This window comes from Octopus sinensis, linkage group LG1 (assembly GCF_006345805.1).
Source record: "Octopus sinensis linkage group LG1, ASM634580v1, whole genome shotgun sequence".
Lineage (NCBI taxonomy): Eukaryota > Metazoa > Mollusca > Cephalopoda > Octopoda > Octopodidae > Octopus > Octopus sinensis.
In genome coordinates, this window is record NC_042997.1 from 195,243,744 (window position 1) to 195,260,065 (window position 16,322).

General features: G+C 38.8%; 1 protein-coding gene across 4 annotated transcripts in view; it reads right to left on the reverse strand.

The window, feature by feature from the left end:
* Positions 1–9,034: 9,034 nt before the first annotated feature.
* Positions 9,035–16,322, reverse strand: part of LOC115210347 (catenin beta) — an 81,718-nt gene continuing 74,430 nt past the window's right edge. For all 4 annotated transcript variants that reach the window (XM_036508204.1, XM_029778908.2, XM_029778889.2 and 1 more), the window contains exons 14-16: positions 14,998–15,122; positions 13,108–13,297; positions 9,035–10,591 (exon numbers count right to left, since the gene is read on the reverse strand). In XM_036508204.1, the coding sequence (XP_036364097.1) occupies positions 10,389–10,591; positions 13,108–13,297; positions 14,998–15,122 (518 nt within the window). In that variant the 3' untranslated portion in view covers positions 9,035–10,388. The remainder of the gene's footprint in view (positions 10,592–13,107; positions 13,298–14,997; positions 15,123–16,322) is intronic.

The window sequence follows — 16,322 nt, forward strand, 5'->3', positions numbered from 1 at the left end:
CTTTTTTAATGGGGGTGAGATAACCAAAAAGTACCTAGTCTTCTTTCTCTGCCATGGCGTTGGACAGGTTTTAAAAATTTAGTTATTTTAATCTTATTTAACACAAGAACGTGTCCACTCCTTTTTCAATCCTAACAACCTCTTCTTTCGGAGAAACACTGCTGTAAAGTAAGTATCTTCTATGGATCCGTTCAAACGTGAGTGTTGCTATAAATAATAGCTTACAATACACTAGGTGAAAAACAAACAATGCTTGAACGAACCCCTCCCTCACCGATAGATGGCTAGGCTGCCACGGAATTTAAACGGCGCATTTATCGTATACCAATGGTCGGGATATCATTCCACCAAGACGACTCTTCGACGTTCAACTACCCAAATTACAAGCTTTAATCTTACCGTGTTAAAGTGTGTATAGATATATATTCTATATATAAAAAGTGAGTTTGAAATAAGATTTTAACCGCTCATCTTTAACGTTTAGACAACTATTTATTTCGAGCCAGACAGTTTCAAACGACTATAATTTGTCTGACGTTTTTGCTCTCTTGTTCAAAGTGTCAGGCACTGGGGAAAGCATATGGTTGAGAAACAAACTCCTTAGCCACATCGACATGCTTTCATCTGAAACAGAAATCGAACGTACACAGTAATAACATATTTGTTTATTTGCAATTAGTCAACAAATGGAATGACACAGAATATATTAATGGGTTTTGACCTACAGATTTAAAAAATAATTTTTCCAAACTTCGGACACTGGTAGAATGTGTCATATAAAACATCTTTTACTCTTAGCGTTTTTGAGAAAAGCTTATATTTACGAAGTAATTTCACGTTAAAGTAGGCCTATTTCGGTAATTTCAACCAATCAATGACGTGTATTCAGCTGAATAAAATTACTGCTATTGGTTGTCAACAAGAACTTCCGGCGGTGTATTTTTCGTTTGTCACTGTTATTTATGACATCTTTCGTGCGTTTGTACTGGTTTTAAGGTTTTAGGGTTAGGGTTGTCATAGATAAATGTGACAAACGAAAAATACACCGCCGGAAGTTCTTGTTGACAAACAAAGGCAGTAATTTTATTCAACTGAATACACGTCATTGATTGGTTGAAATTACCGAAATAGGCCTACTTTAACGTGAAATTACTTCGTAAATATAAGTTTTTCTCAAAAATGCTAAGAGTAAAAGATGTTTTATATGACACAGTCTACCAGTGTCCGAAGTTTGAAAGTGTTTAGTTACTCTGTAGGTCAAAAGGTAAAGATTCTATTCTATATATAAAAAGTGAGTTAGTAGTTTGAACATTTAGACAACTATTTATTTCGAAGCAGACAGTTTCAAATGACTAATTTGTCTGACGTTTTTACTCTCTTGTTCAAAGTGTCAGACACTGGGACAGAACCAGAAAGCATGTGGTTGAGAAACAAACTCCTTAACCACACAGACATGCTTGCGTCTGAAACAGAAATCGCACGTACACAGCAATAAATATATTTGTTTATTTGCTATTAGTCAACAAATGGAATGACGCAGAATATATTAATGTATATAAGACGACATAATTTAACGGTCCATGTCAATTTAACTGAAGTTTGTGATTTATTACGTGTCTAGTCCTTAGAGATACGTAAGTGCCAACAGGGAAATGTTGTCACTGGCTTCGCCGCCACCAGATGCGTAGGCTAGATTGATTTAAATCTATTCACGAATGGGTTAAAGTGAAATTATCGGCGCTCATTCAAACAAAATTTCCTTTATACCTAAAGGTACTGTTTGGCAGCTTTCACCAAGTCGACCCAGCTCAGTTCGGATAAAAAAAAAAAAAAAAATAGTAGGCTGAAATGTAAACGTTTGCCTTACAAAAAGATGTTTGTAGAAACGAATCTAGGGGAAAAAAATCCACCTGAATATTCGTGTTAATCATCAACATTAAAAATATCGATTAAAAAAAAAATAATTGTATTATTTTCCTTTTATTTGTTTCAGTCATTTGACTGCGGCCATGCTGAAGCACTACCTTTAGTCGAACAAATCGACCCCAGGACTTATTCTATCGGTTTCTTTTTGCCGAACCGCTATTTTACGGGGACGTAAACACACCAACATCAGTTGCCAAGCGATGGTAGGAGGGACAAACACACACACATATATATATATATATATAATATATATACGACGGACTTCCTGAAGTTTCCATTTACCAAATCCACTCACAAGGCTTTGGTCGGCCTGAGGCTATAGCTGAAGACACTTGCCCAAGGTGCCACGCAGTGGGATTGAATTTAGAACCATGTGGTTGGTAAGCACGCTACTTACCACACAGCTACTCATGCACCTTGTATATCTACAGAATTTAGAGGGCAGCATTGAAAGTTAAGGTGTTTCGTACACAAATACGTCTATTGGGTGTACATGCATATTTCAGGAGTTATTGCTCTTTCTTCAGCACGATGAACTTACATTTTTTTGTTCCCAGTGCCACCTGACTGGCACGTAAAAAGCACCATTCGAACGTGGTCAATGTCAAGCAGTGATGGGGATGGGAGACAAACAGACACATACACATATATATATGACAGGCTTCTTTCCATTTCTGTCTACCAAATTCACTCACAAGACTTTGGTCAACTCAAGGCTATAGTAAAAGAAGAACCTTGCTCAAGGTACTATGTAGTGGGACTGAACCCAGAACCGTGTCATTGGGAGTCAAACATCTTACCACACAGCCAATGCCTGCACCTTGGCTTAAGAAAAGGAATAAATTTTTTTCCACATTGGTGCAGGCATGGCTGTGTGGTAAGAAGCTTGCTTCCTAACCACATGGTTCAGCGTTCAATCAGTTGTGTGCTCCAAAGTCTAATTTCTTTGGGTGAATATGTTTTAAGTGTTGTACATTATAATTCTTTTTTTCATCTTTATTTGTTTCAATTATAGAACTGCAGCGCGATGGGGTATCCCCTTAAAGGGTTTAATCAAACAAATTGGGCGCAGCACTTGTATTTTTTTGGTGCAAAGTAGTGGTGGTGGGGGACAGCGTAATATTTTTTGAGTGGTCATATTGAAAAAAGAGATTGCGATCTTGATGATGATGATATAAACTTCAGATAAATGTATGAGGGCAGCTGCGTAAAGAAGTGCTGATCTCTAACTGTGGAGGGAACCTGTGGTAGAGGTTGACCCAAAAAGACATGGGATGAGGTGGTGAAGCATGATCTTTGAACTTTGAGCTTCACAGAGTCAATAACTGAAACCTTTGGTAATGTGTTGTGCTTGAGAGGACTGGTCAAGCCAAGTGCACCTGCACTGGTGGTACGTAAAGAACACCTTTCGAGCATTGGGTCTCATGGAGGCAAAGTGAATGAGTTCCTTTCGAGCATTGGGTCTCATGGAGGCAAAGTGACTGAGTTTCTTTTTGAGTGTTGAGCCTCATGAATGCAAAGTGACCTTTCAAGTGTTGGGTCTCTCAGAGGCAACGACTGAGACCTTTGGCATTATGTGCTTGAGATGACCCATCAAGCCAAGCAAAATTGCTTTGTGACAGATACTGATGTCATGCAAATTGGCACCTGTGCTGGCAGCACCCCGGTGTCATGCAAATGACACCTGTGCCAGTGACACATAAACACACACATTACACTCTCAGACTGGTTGACATTAAGAAGGGCATCCAGCCATAGAAAACCATGTCAAAACAGACTGGAGTCTGGTGTAGCCTTCCAGTGTGCCAGCCCAGTCAAACTGTCCACCCATGCCAGCATGGACAACGGATGTTAAATGACGATGATAAAGGATATTATACTGCAATCCTTGTAATTTAACTTAATCAGAATATATCTACACATCATCTGTTGAGAGCATTCTTCTCTATGGACTATGAAGGAGTATCAAAATCATCTTGATGGTATATACATGGGGCTTCTCAAGAGAGATCACAATATCTTTCAAGGTAAGAGTAGAAGGCTTAAAAAGATTTATGGACACATTCCACCCACCTCTACTGTTGTTCCATGCAGGCTAGGATTATATATATATATAAAATCAATGACCCAAGTACTTATTTGATCAATTTCAGAAGGCTGAAAAGCAAAATTTTTATAAAACCACTTGTTGGATCATACTGCCTGTGTTAATTTTGCCTTCTGTTCTTCTGTCAGATAAAATAGGTACCTGAATTGTGACAATTAAAACTCAGGTATTTGCTTTATCTATAGCGGAAGGATAAAAAGCAAATATTTTTCGATCCTGTTTCAATTAGATATGTCAAATGACCTAACCAAATACAAGGTAATTTATCAGACGTTCTTCCAATTCTGTAAGTAGATGGTTTTGAAATTGAAGGTTTTGATATTACTCTTTTACTTATTTCAGTCATTTGACTATGGCCATGCTGGAGCTTCGCCTTTAGTTGAGCAAATCGACCCCAGGACTTATTCTTAGTAAGCCTAGTACCTTTTGCCGAACCGCTAAGTTATGGGGATGTAAACACACCAGCATCGGTTGTCAAGTAATATTGGGGGGGGGGACGACAAAAATAGACACACATACATATATATACATATGACAAGCTTCCTTCAGTTTCTGTCTACCAAATCCACTCACAAGGCTTTGGTCTTACTGAATCTATAATAGAAGACACTTACCCAAGGTGTCACGCAGTGGAACTGAGCCCGGAACCATGTGGGTCGTAAGCAAGCTACTTACCACACAGCCACTCCTACGCCTGTTAGACAGTGATTAAGAATTCACCGAATATATGAGATTTAACGAAGTTAAAATTTATATAGGGAGAACAAAACAAGACTGATATTAATGATTTTCGTCTGAAAAAAATACAAAAAACAAAACATCCTATTGCAAACAGTTGTTGTTTGTTCCTTCTCAAGCCACGCCTGGCTTGTAAGGGCCGGTTCACTGGTGTATAGGTTCCCCACCTGGACGGGATGCTGGTCTGTCATAGGTGAGCTGCTAGATGTAGGGGAAAAAGAGTCAGCAGAAGTTTGCCATTATTTTCTGCCTGAGTCGCATGGAGGTTAAGTTTTTCGCTCATAAACATGCGTCGCCCAGTCTGAGATTTGAACCCACGACCCCTGCTCTAACCACTAAGCCTCTATACTGCTTCTTTTTCTTTTATCCACTTTGAGCTTACAAGGAAGCTGCTATGTGGGTAAACAGAAGCAGAATATCCTTCTAATTTACATTCGAGCATCATAGAATAAAAAAAAAAACACATCAGATAATACAGTCTTGGGATTTCTGTGCCTGAAGGGGTGATCACAATTGGAATGCTCTTCATCATTGAACTGACCTGGGGCTAAACAACAGATTTATCAATTACAAAAGATTGAAAGGGAGCCAGCACTGAGAGGACTCAAACTGAAATATGGAGCATTTCATTTTAGAGCCTTGTTACTTTCATGACTTTACAATATTCTTTCCTACTCTAGGCACAGGGCTTGAAATTTTTTGGGAGGGGGCTAGTCGATTAGATCGACCCCAGTATGCAACTGGTACTTAATTTATTGACCCCTGAAAGGATGAAAGGGAAAGTTGACCTCAGAACGTAAAAACAGATGAAATATTGCTAAGCATTTCACCCAGTATGCTAATGTTTATTTCTTTATTGCCCACAAAGGGCTAAACAAGGACAGACAAAGGGATTAAATCGATTAAATCGATCCCAGTGTGTAACTCGTACTTAATTTATCGACCTCGAAAGGATGAAAGGCAAACTTGACCTCGGCAGAATTTGAACTCAGAATGTAATTGGCAGACAAAATACCTATTTCTTTACTACCCACAAGGGGCCAAACACAGAGAGGACAAACGGATTAATCAATTACATCGACCCCAGTACGTAACTGGTACTTAATTTATCGACCCTGAAAAGATGAAAGGCAAAGTCGACCTCGGCAGAATTTGAACTCAGAACGTAACGGCAGACAAAATACCGCTAAGCATTTCGCCCAGCATGCTAACGTTTATGCCAGCTTGCTACCTTCATGACTTTACAATATTTCTAATAGAAGTTCACACTAAACTCACTGCTTTAATAACAATACAATCGTTGTTGTTTGTTCTTTCTTGAGCCATGCCTGACTCGTAAAGGCAAGTTTTATTGGCGTATAGGTTCCTCAACTGGATGGGATGCCAGTCCATCACAAGTGAGCTGCTAGATGCAGGAGAAAATAAAAAGAGTGCGAGAAAGTTGTGAAAGAGTCAGCAGAAGCTTGCCATTACCTTCTGCCAGAGTCGCGTGGAGCTTATCGAACCCTTGACTGTGAGTCCACTGCTCTAACCATTAGGTCATGTGCCTCCACAATACAATCAATACTTTACATTAATTATCTTAATGTCCACTTATTTGAGCTTGTATGGGTCAGATGGAATTCGAGTGAGATTTTTCTAAAGCTGGATTATGTTCTTGGAACCAAACCGGACTTGTTTTCATACAAAGTAATATTTCTCAATGTTTGACAATCAGTCCCACTACATGGCACTTTGGGCAAGTGTCTTCTACTATAGCCTTGGGGAGACTAAAGCCTTGTGAGTGGAGTTGGTAGACGGAAACTGAAAGAAGCCCGTCATATATATATTTATGTGCGTGTGTTTGGGTTTGTCCCCCAACATCGCTTGACAACTGATATTGGTGTGTTTACATCCCTGTAACTTAGCGGTTTGGCAAAAGAAACCGCTAGAATAAGTACTAGGATTACAAAGAATAAGTCCTGGGGTTGATTTGCTCAACTAAAGGCGGTGCTCCAGTATGGCCACAGTCAAATGACTGAAACAAGTAAAAGAGTATTGGAATGAGATGATTTGGCACAGCTGACTGGACATTCAGCCGTCTTGGTGCTGGAGTAAAACACAGAAACATCAGTTGTGTTTTCTATGCTGGCATGGGTTGGATGGTTTCACAGGAGCTGGTAAGGCCAAGATCCACACTAGGTTCCATTGTCTGCTTTGGCATGGTTTCTACAGCTGGATTCTGTTCCTAACACCCACAACTTTACAGAATGTACTGGGTGCTTTTAATGTGGCACCAGTACCGACAGGGTCACCAAGTACTTTGCAAGACAAAAAAACCCCTCCACTGGGAGTGGGGAAACATATAAAGATAGAAAGAGTGAAAGAGAGCGAGCAAGATAATTTATTAATTGAACATGGTTGATAAACACTTTACCTCTCATACAGAGAGAGAGAGAGAAAGAGGGAGAGCAATGAGAGAAACAGTAAAAGGAATGTCAGGTATCAAATAAGTCAACATCGAACCAGTGATGCCAAAATGTCTCATAGCCAATGTTCCTCTATTAATTGTACAATCTTTCAAAGTTAAGCGAGAAGCCAAGCTTCGACATTTACAAAAAAGCATTTCAGCTGATGAAGAAACCACTAAATGGCCGTTTGATTTACAATAACCAGCAGCTAAATTTTCTTCAAATGGACCTTTTCGGTTTGAACGGCAGTTTTTAAAAATAATTTCTAGGTAACTAAAAAATTTTAAACTTCGTATACTTGTAGAATGTGTTTATAAAACATCTTTTTTCTCTTGGCTTTATTGAGAAAATTCTATAGTTTGTAAGATATTTCTTGTTTTTTTCTTCAATTTCTGCAATTTCAACCAATCACTGATGTCTATTGAGGTAAAAAAAAAAATTCTGTGCCGTATGAATATGTCCCTCGTTTAAGAAACAGATTGGGTTTATTTACATTTGTGAAGAAAAAAAGATACCCTTACTCCCCACCCCTAACCCTAAAACAGATCGAAATGCAATAGATCAATACTAGAGTCATAGTTAAGTTAGTTAAGTTAATTTTTTGGCTCAAAAAGCAAAAAGCAAGGTCATGTAGGGGGACATGGAGTTATGTACAGGGAGGGTGTTCATGCAAAGAGTTCAGGCCATTTCTGGTCAAGAGAGACTTTGAACTGAGCGGTTGTCGGCATCTTCACTATCTCGTCATAATTATGAGTGACAATTTCATATGACACGGCTAGAAAAAACTGCCGTTCAAACCGAAAAGATTCCTTCAAATAATACCATACCATCTTCAAAAATGGATAAATGCAAAATGGTTAAAGTAAGTTCTTGAATATGTTATACGAAAGATGGGAGTAGGGTTAGGGTTTGGGTTGAATGATGGTTGCATGAGACAGGTTCATCACACACAATTATTTGCTCCACCCCCACAACTCACGACTACAAAAATGGTTCTGAGTGATACCTCTTGGTTTGACTCACTATCTGCATGCCAAAGGACTGCCCTGGAACTACAACAACAACAAACTACTGGAGCCGTGTCAACGAGCGGCTCTCTACACAGTTGCTCAACCTGCTAGAAATAGCAACAAAAAATAAAAAACATGTTACTGTTTAAATAACGAAAAAGGATGGACACATTGTAGTTCTTGCTGGAGGATGATGATAGTTCAACAATGATAACTCTAATGAGAACTTTAGATAGATTGATGATGATGATGATGGAGAGCTTGTATCAAAACTTATAGAAAAGCATGTCTCAAAGTCTCCAATTTCAGGCATAAGAAACTATATTTATTTTTGTGGTTGGACCAGCTTTGAAAGTACATATTACCAGAACCTGAGAATTATCTTTCCGACAAAGAAAATTTAACAGATTTATTATCTTTGTAAGAATTATAGAATTATTTTTATAGTCATCTCACAAAGATTATGGCCAATGTATGTTGTTTATCCCCGTAAACTTGACATTTGACATTTTCGTGACCATATCTCTAACGAAGTACAATGCCTGTGTTGGAATTAATTACGAAAAAATAACCTGGAATTTTGGAGGTTTTAGTAAAATATCTAACTGTTTAAATATATTAAGTTGGTATATTCAGAACATGACAAAATAAAGAGAAAAAAAGTTCTTAAATAAAATTATGGTGATAGGTCTTGTATGAAGTGCAGGAACAGGCAAGTTGGTTTGGATAGGAGACAGAGACAGAGAGAGAGTGGTAGAGAGAGGTAGAGAAAATAAAATCAATGAAAGAAAACAAAACAAAAGAAAAAAAAACCCAGTTTATTTATAAAGACATGCATACAGATATTCCTAGTGAGCATGAATACAGCAATATTGCGTGGTGGACATATTCGTCCGCCGTGAAACTACACTAAAGCACAGGAGAGAAATAGTTCACTAAAGCACAGCTAGAGTGACTACTATTAAACTAAGGTGTAACATCCAAAGCAGCAGAGGCATCCATATGGTTGTATTATCTGCTCTATGAGCTGCTATAACTATTAAATGGGATGGTAAAGGAAAAGACAAGTAATAAGGAATACATAAAGCATTATAAGAGATAGAGATGGATAGATGATAGATAGATAAAAAGAGTGAAGGTTTAGACAAGAGGGAGAATAAAGCGACAGACGGAAGAGAGAAGCAATATAGAGGAGATAGATAGATAGATAGGTAGAGAGAGAGAGAGAGATGTGTTGAAGGGATAGTAAGGGAGAACAACAACAACAAAAATTTAAAAGCCAAAAATATGCAAAATAATAAAAAAAAAAAGGGTTTCAATGAATGAAAAAAAAGAGAGAAGGGGGGGAAACTGGGGGTTGGTGGGAAGGGATTTGGAAGATTAGTGAAATGATAATGAACGATCTAATCCAGTGTAAAGTTGCGGATGGGAGAGTGAGTAGGGGTTAGGGGTGGGTGGGGTGGATGGTTGTTTGAGAGAAAAAAATTATGTTGTTAGTAATGAGAGTCTGGTAATATAGTAACTTGTAAATAATAAAAGAAATAAAAATAATAATAGTAAAAAAAAAAAGTTTGTATATATATATATATATATATATATATATACATACATACACACAGACAAAATAGGCGCACGGTTGTGTGCAGCAGCTGGTTTGATATTTAGGGAGAAATAGTCAGCCGAAAGAGGGGACGAAGGCCAAAATAATGCAGAGAGGGTGACATGGCAGAAGAACGAAAAAGAGAGAAAGAAAGAAAGAAAGAAAGAAAGAAAAAAAACAGAAAAAAAAAAAAACTAAACAAAAACAAGGATGCATTTGCAGATCCCAGTCCCTAATGGCTAATAAGCCATAACTCTATGAAGAGGCTGGAGGTTGGAATGGCTTCTGCACTATGGTCCAAAGTAAATCAGTAGTGGTAGTGGTGGTGGTGGTGGTGGTGGTGTGGTGAAATGGAGAAAAAAGAATGAAGTTTCCATTGAAATGGTAAAGATCAACTGAGTGATATGCATTGTGGACACTTGTTTTTTTTTTTTGGTTATTTTGTCTTTTTTTTTTTCTCTTTCAAGACATGGTACTGTAAATAAATGGATCAATGTGGGTTCGTCAGTAGTTTTTCGTCCAATATCTTGATGTACAAACGTCTTATTATTATTAGTTTATAAGTCAGTGTCATACCAGGCCATGCCCTGGTTGTTATCTCCTGTGTGGGCAGGTAGGCCAGTATCTAGGTTTTCAAAATTTAAGTCCTCAGCAGGAGGCGGTCCAAGATCTTGTAGGTTATCCATTGGTCCATAGCCACTGCCCTGGTGGCTGCCGATTTCTAGGCCTTGCATAGAATCCACAGGCACCTGATCATATGCTGAAAACAACACAATAAATGGAAACGTAGTAAATTAAACAGGACAAAATGTTGGGTTTTAGTTCTAACTTTAAAATGTTAGTAGAGTCAGTCTGTTTCAAACTGAGTGAAAACAAGACTATGTCTTCTAGATGCTTGTATTCTAAACATATTCAATGCAGTAAACAGACACTAAAATATAATTTTCGATTTCTTATCGTTACCAGCATCGCCTTACTGGCACCTGTGCAGGTGGTATGTATAAAAGATTCAAGCGAGGTCATTGCCAGTACCGCCTGACTGGCACGTAAAAGCACCCACTACACTCTCGGAGTGGTTGGCATTAGGAAAGGGCATCCAGCTGTAGAAACTCTGTCAGATCAAGATTGAAGCCTGGTGCAGCCATCTGGTTCGCTAGCCCTCAGTCATTCGTCCAACCCATGCTAGCATGGAAAGCGGACGTTAAACGATGATGATGATATCCCTTTTTGTTCCAACCCACCTGAGACATCTGTTTATGATACATAGAAGCTACAAATTTTGAAGTGTTTACCTTAATTTTACATGGAAAACTATTTATCCAGCCACATTTGAAAAGTTCCAAGATTTTATTGTATTACATAGGTATCATATGTCATGAGAAATATGGTCACAAAAGAATTAAAGAGCAATAACACTCTTACATTTATGTAAACATTTCCTCTTTCATATCTACCTGTAATGGTGCTGCTTTTCTAAGAGTTTTTCAAATGATTTAAGTATCTGACTTGCATTCAAAAACATTCCCAAATTTATGCCAAAGGAAGCTATTTTGAATTAACCCTAATCACCCGCAATTAGGCTCATAATAGATTTATATTAAACATAATCACTCAAGAAAACTATTATATCCCAGCCTATCTTTGTTGCTAAATTATACAACTAAAGGTTATTTACTTTATACATTTAGAGTGAGAGAGAGATTAGATATTAAGTGGTTAGTATAACTCATACATTCAGCCAAGTCTGGGGACTGCATTTTGATTTCTGACTGAGGTTAATGAATTTCATTTATGCTCTTGAAAAAGGTACGGCCATCAGTGTTACTCCCCTCCCAGTATATTAAACTCGTGAACCTTGCTCCCAAGCAATATATGTTATGTATGCGTACAAAACAAATTTACATCATATAATTACACATATACAAAATATATACATCATAATTACACAAATATATACACATCCTAATTACACATATACAAAAATACATACATATATCATATAATTCCACAATATATATAATCTTACTTGAAATAAATATAAAATTAATAATAATATACATATGTATGTAATTATATAAAGGGAGCAAGGGTGAAAACAACCTCGTTTTTGCCCTTGACTACCTCACAAAAATCATTAACATGATTTTTATCCTTATATTCTATTATATTCTATACACAAATCATGTAATTATACGTACACAAATATATATATATATACATACACACCATATAATTACACATACACAAGATGGTGGCATGTAAAAAGCACCATCCAAACATGGTCAATGCCAAGTCCGTGTGACTGGCTCAGAACCATCCAAACGTGGCTGATGCCAGTGCTGTCTGACTGGCTCCTGTACTGGTGGCACGTAAAAGCACTATCTGATTGTGATCGATGCCAGTGCCTGCTGACTGGCTCCTGTGCTGGTGGTATGTAAAAAGCACCCACTACACTCTTGGAGTGGTTGGCATTAGGAAGGGCATCCAGCTGAAGAAACATTGCCAGGTCAGAATTGGAGCCTGGTGCAGCCTCCTGGCTTTCCAGACCTCAGCCAAATCGTTCAACTCATGCCAGCATGGAAAGCGGATGTTAAACGATGATGACACAAATCATATAATTACACATACACAAATATATATAAATATATACACATCATAGAATTACACACACAAATATATATACACATCAAATCAAAAATCAAAATCAAATTCGATGACTGGCATCCGTGCTAGTGGGGTGCAAAGAGCACCATATGAGTGTGACCATTGACAGAGCAGCCAACCGGCTTCCGTGCCAGTGGCATTTAAAAGGCACCATTCGAGCGTGATCGTTGCCAGAGCGGCTATCTGGCCTCCGTGCCGGTGGCATGTAAAAGATACCATTTGAGCATGATCGATACCAGCATTGCCTTGCTGGCACCTGTGCCGGTGGCATCTGTAAAAGATTCGAGCGAGGTCGTTGCCAGTACCGCCTGACTGGCCCTGTGCCGTGGCATGTAAAAGCACCCACTACACTCTTGGAGTGGTTAGCGTTAGGAAGGGCATCCAGCTGTAGAAATTCTGCCAGATCAAGTTTGAAGCCTGGTGCAGCCATCTGGTTTGCCAGCCCTCAGTCATTCATCCAACCCATGCTAGCATGGAAAGCGGACGTTAAACAATGATGACGACATCATAGAATTACACGCATAAATATATATACATATCCACATGTACAAACATACCTCTCTAAAAAAAAATAAAAAATAGAACTCTGACAAGAAGACTTTATTCACTCACCTGCTCCCCCACCAGCATTACCTCCCCCGCCACTGCCTGTCCCACCTCCTCTAGTCATGTCACTTTGGTAACCACTCTGCATGCTACCTTGGCTTCCATGGTGCTGTGGAGGGACATATATCTGATCTCTGAAAGTGTCCTCAGCAGGAGGGGGTAGCAAATTGCTGCCCACGTCTGCAAAACCAGGTGGCTGAAAGATAAGAAAAAATAAAAATTTAAACATTCGGGGTTGATGTAAGCATTTGAACACTGGGGTTACTGTAATTAACTCAGCCCCTCCCCCCTAATATTGTTGGCCTTGGGCTGAAATTAAAAAGAACGATCATTATCATTAGAGACAAAAGTGGCCTAGTTCCTTTCCAGAGTTGGGCCTCATGGAGGCAAAGTGGTCAAGCTCCTTTCAAGTGTTGGGCTTCATGGAGGCGAGGTGGCTGAGTTCCCTTCAAGTGTAGGGCCTCGCAGAGGTCAGGTGCCCGAGTTCCTTTTGAGCGGACCTCATGGAGGCGAGGTAGCCAAGTTCCTTTCGAGTATTGGGCCTCATGGAGGCAAAGTGGTCGAGCTCCTTTCAAGTGTTGGGCCTCATGGAGGCAGTGACCAAGACCTTTGGTATTATATTGTGCTTGAGAAGGTCCATCAAGCCAAGCATAATCGCAGCGTGGCAGATATTGGTGTCATGTAAACGGCACCTGTGCCAGTGGCATGTAAAAGCACCCATTATCCTTTGAGTGGCTGGCATTAGGAAGGGCATCCAACCGTAGAAAACCGTGCCAAATCAGACCGGATTTGGCATGGAGTGCGTGACTGGCTCAGTCAAACCATCCAACCCATGCCAGCATGGACAATGGACATTAAACAATTATTATTATTATTATTAAGGCAAAATGCTGCTAAGCATTTCACCCATCTTTACATTCTGAGTTCAAATTCTGCCAAAGTCAACTTTGTCTTTCATCCTTTTGGGGTTGATAAAGCAAGTACCAGTTGAGCACTGGGGTTGATGTAATCATCTATCCTCACCCCCAAAATTTCAAGCCTTGCCCCTTTAGTAGAAAGGATCACCACCATCATCAAGGTGGTGAGCTAGCAGAAACATTAGCAGCATTTCCTCCAGTTAAAATTCCTTCAAGGTTTCTCATCATTTTGAGGTCAGTAAAGTAAGTACCAGTTGCACACTGGGGATTGACGCAATTGACTTAACTCCACCCCTGAAACTGCTGGTCTTGTGCCAAAATTTGAAACCATTCTTATTAATATTAACATTGAAGGTGGCAAGCCAGCAGAATTGTTTGCAAGCTGGATGAAATGCTTAGTGGTATTTTGCCCGTCGTTACGTTCAGAGTTCAAATTCTGCTGAGTTCGCCTTTGCCTTTCATCCTTTCAGGGTCAATAAATTCAGTACTAGTCAAGTACTGCTATCAATGTGATCGACTTACCCCCTCCGCACAAATTTGAGGCCTTATGCTTCCAGTAGAAAGGATTATTATTATTGTTATTTATTATTATTATTTATTATTATTAATTAATTATTATTTATTATAATTATTAATTATTAATTATTATTATTAGTCTAGTTCTTAAGAGGGTGAGCTGGTAGAATCGTTAGCATGCCAGGTGAAATGCTTAGTGGTATTTTGTCTGCCTTCATGATCTGGGTTCAAATTTCACTGAGGCCGACTTTGCCATTCATCCTCTTGGGGGTTGATAAATTAAGTACCAGTTACGCAAGGGGGTCGATGTAATCGACTATCCCCTCCTCCAAATTTCAGGCCTTGTAAAAAGGATTATTATTATTATTTTAAAATCTTGGGAGGTAAATGTAGAAGAGAATTTTCTTACAGCTGTCTTCAAACAATCTAACATCAAGAAATTAAAATAAAAATGGCTACTTACTTCTGTCCATGGAATATTTTGGTCTCCTCTGAATAAGGAACTGGTTAGTTCCACAGACAAACGTTTTCTGAAATCATGTGGTTTATCTTCAGACATTCGGAAAAGAACAGCAGCAGCATATGTGGCTAAAAAAAGGAAAAGAAAAAAAAAAAAAATCAAATCCTGCTCTTAGATTTAGGATAGATTAATGCTGACTTGTGGTACTTCCTGATAACCAAACTCTTGTAGAATTAAGAACAAAGTCCTGTTGTCTTTCCACACTGTGCTATTTGGGTTTTAGTGTACCCCATATAAATTTCTATTGCATAATTTGTACCTTCACAAATACACACAGATGCTGTGTTCGAGCAGCTGTAGTCTATTGAACTGAATATAGCAAATATTTCTAGCAGACAAATCTCTCTATATATAAACGGCAAAATGTCTGTGTGCATGTCCTTTATACAAATCCACAATTTTTCAGTTAGAGGGTTCGCACTTTCTATGGTCATTCAAAACCGTCCGAGGTTGGTCATGCACATCTTTACATTTCCCCAGTCACCCCACAAAGTCATTAAAAAATCAATAGCAGTGACTTTTTGTGAATTTTCTATCCAAAACCCAATCAAAATGCCCGAAACTTGATACGCCAATTGAATGCCAGTTAGCTGTATGTGATTGGTCGGAGATTTGGACAGTACTCGCGTGTATGTGCGCATGCATGCAGCTGTATATGCATGTACTAGCACTATGACTCTGGCGTTGCCGGGTCATAGTGCTAGTGGTGGGATAAAATACTATGGTGAAGCTAACAGGTAGGATTTTAACTGTCAATCTATAAAAATAATTACTGCTCAGCACATTACCATCTGTACCACCCTTACAGAACTTGATAATAATATCGTAATAAACCATGTTAAGGTTAACTATAATAATAATAGTCTCAAATTTTGGTTTGAGGCCAGTACTTTTGAAGAGCCGAGAGTTTGTTGTTTGATAGTATACTTTATGATTTAAGTTAGTAGGTTTCCAAAACACATAAGGGCTGAAGTTTAAGCTTCACATTGTATATTTGGAAGGATTAATAAAATTTAATGATTATTTACTGCTAGTCACGACCATATAATATCTTGTAAGAGGGTAAATCAATTTTACAAGTGTGATGGTACCATGCAAAAAGCACCCATGCTGTTGCCTGGCACTACATAAAAAGCATCCATGCTGTTGCCCAGCACCACATAAAAAGCACCCATGCTGTTGCCTGGCACCACATAAAAAGCACCTGTGCTTGCGTCATGTAGAGAGCACCATGTTGGTGCCATGTAAAAAGCACCCAGTACACCACT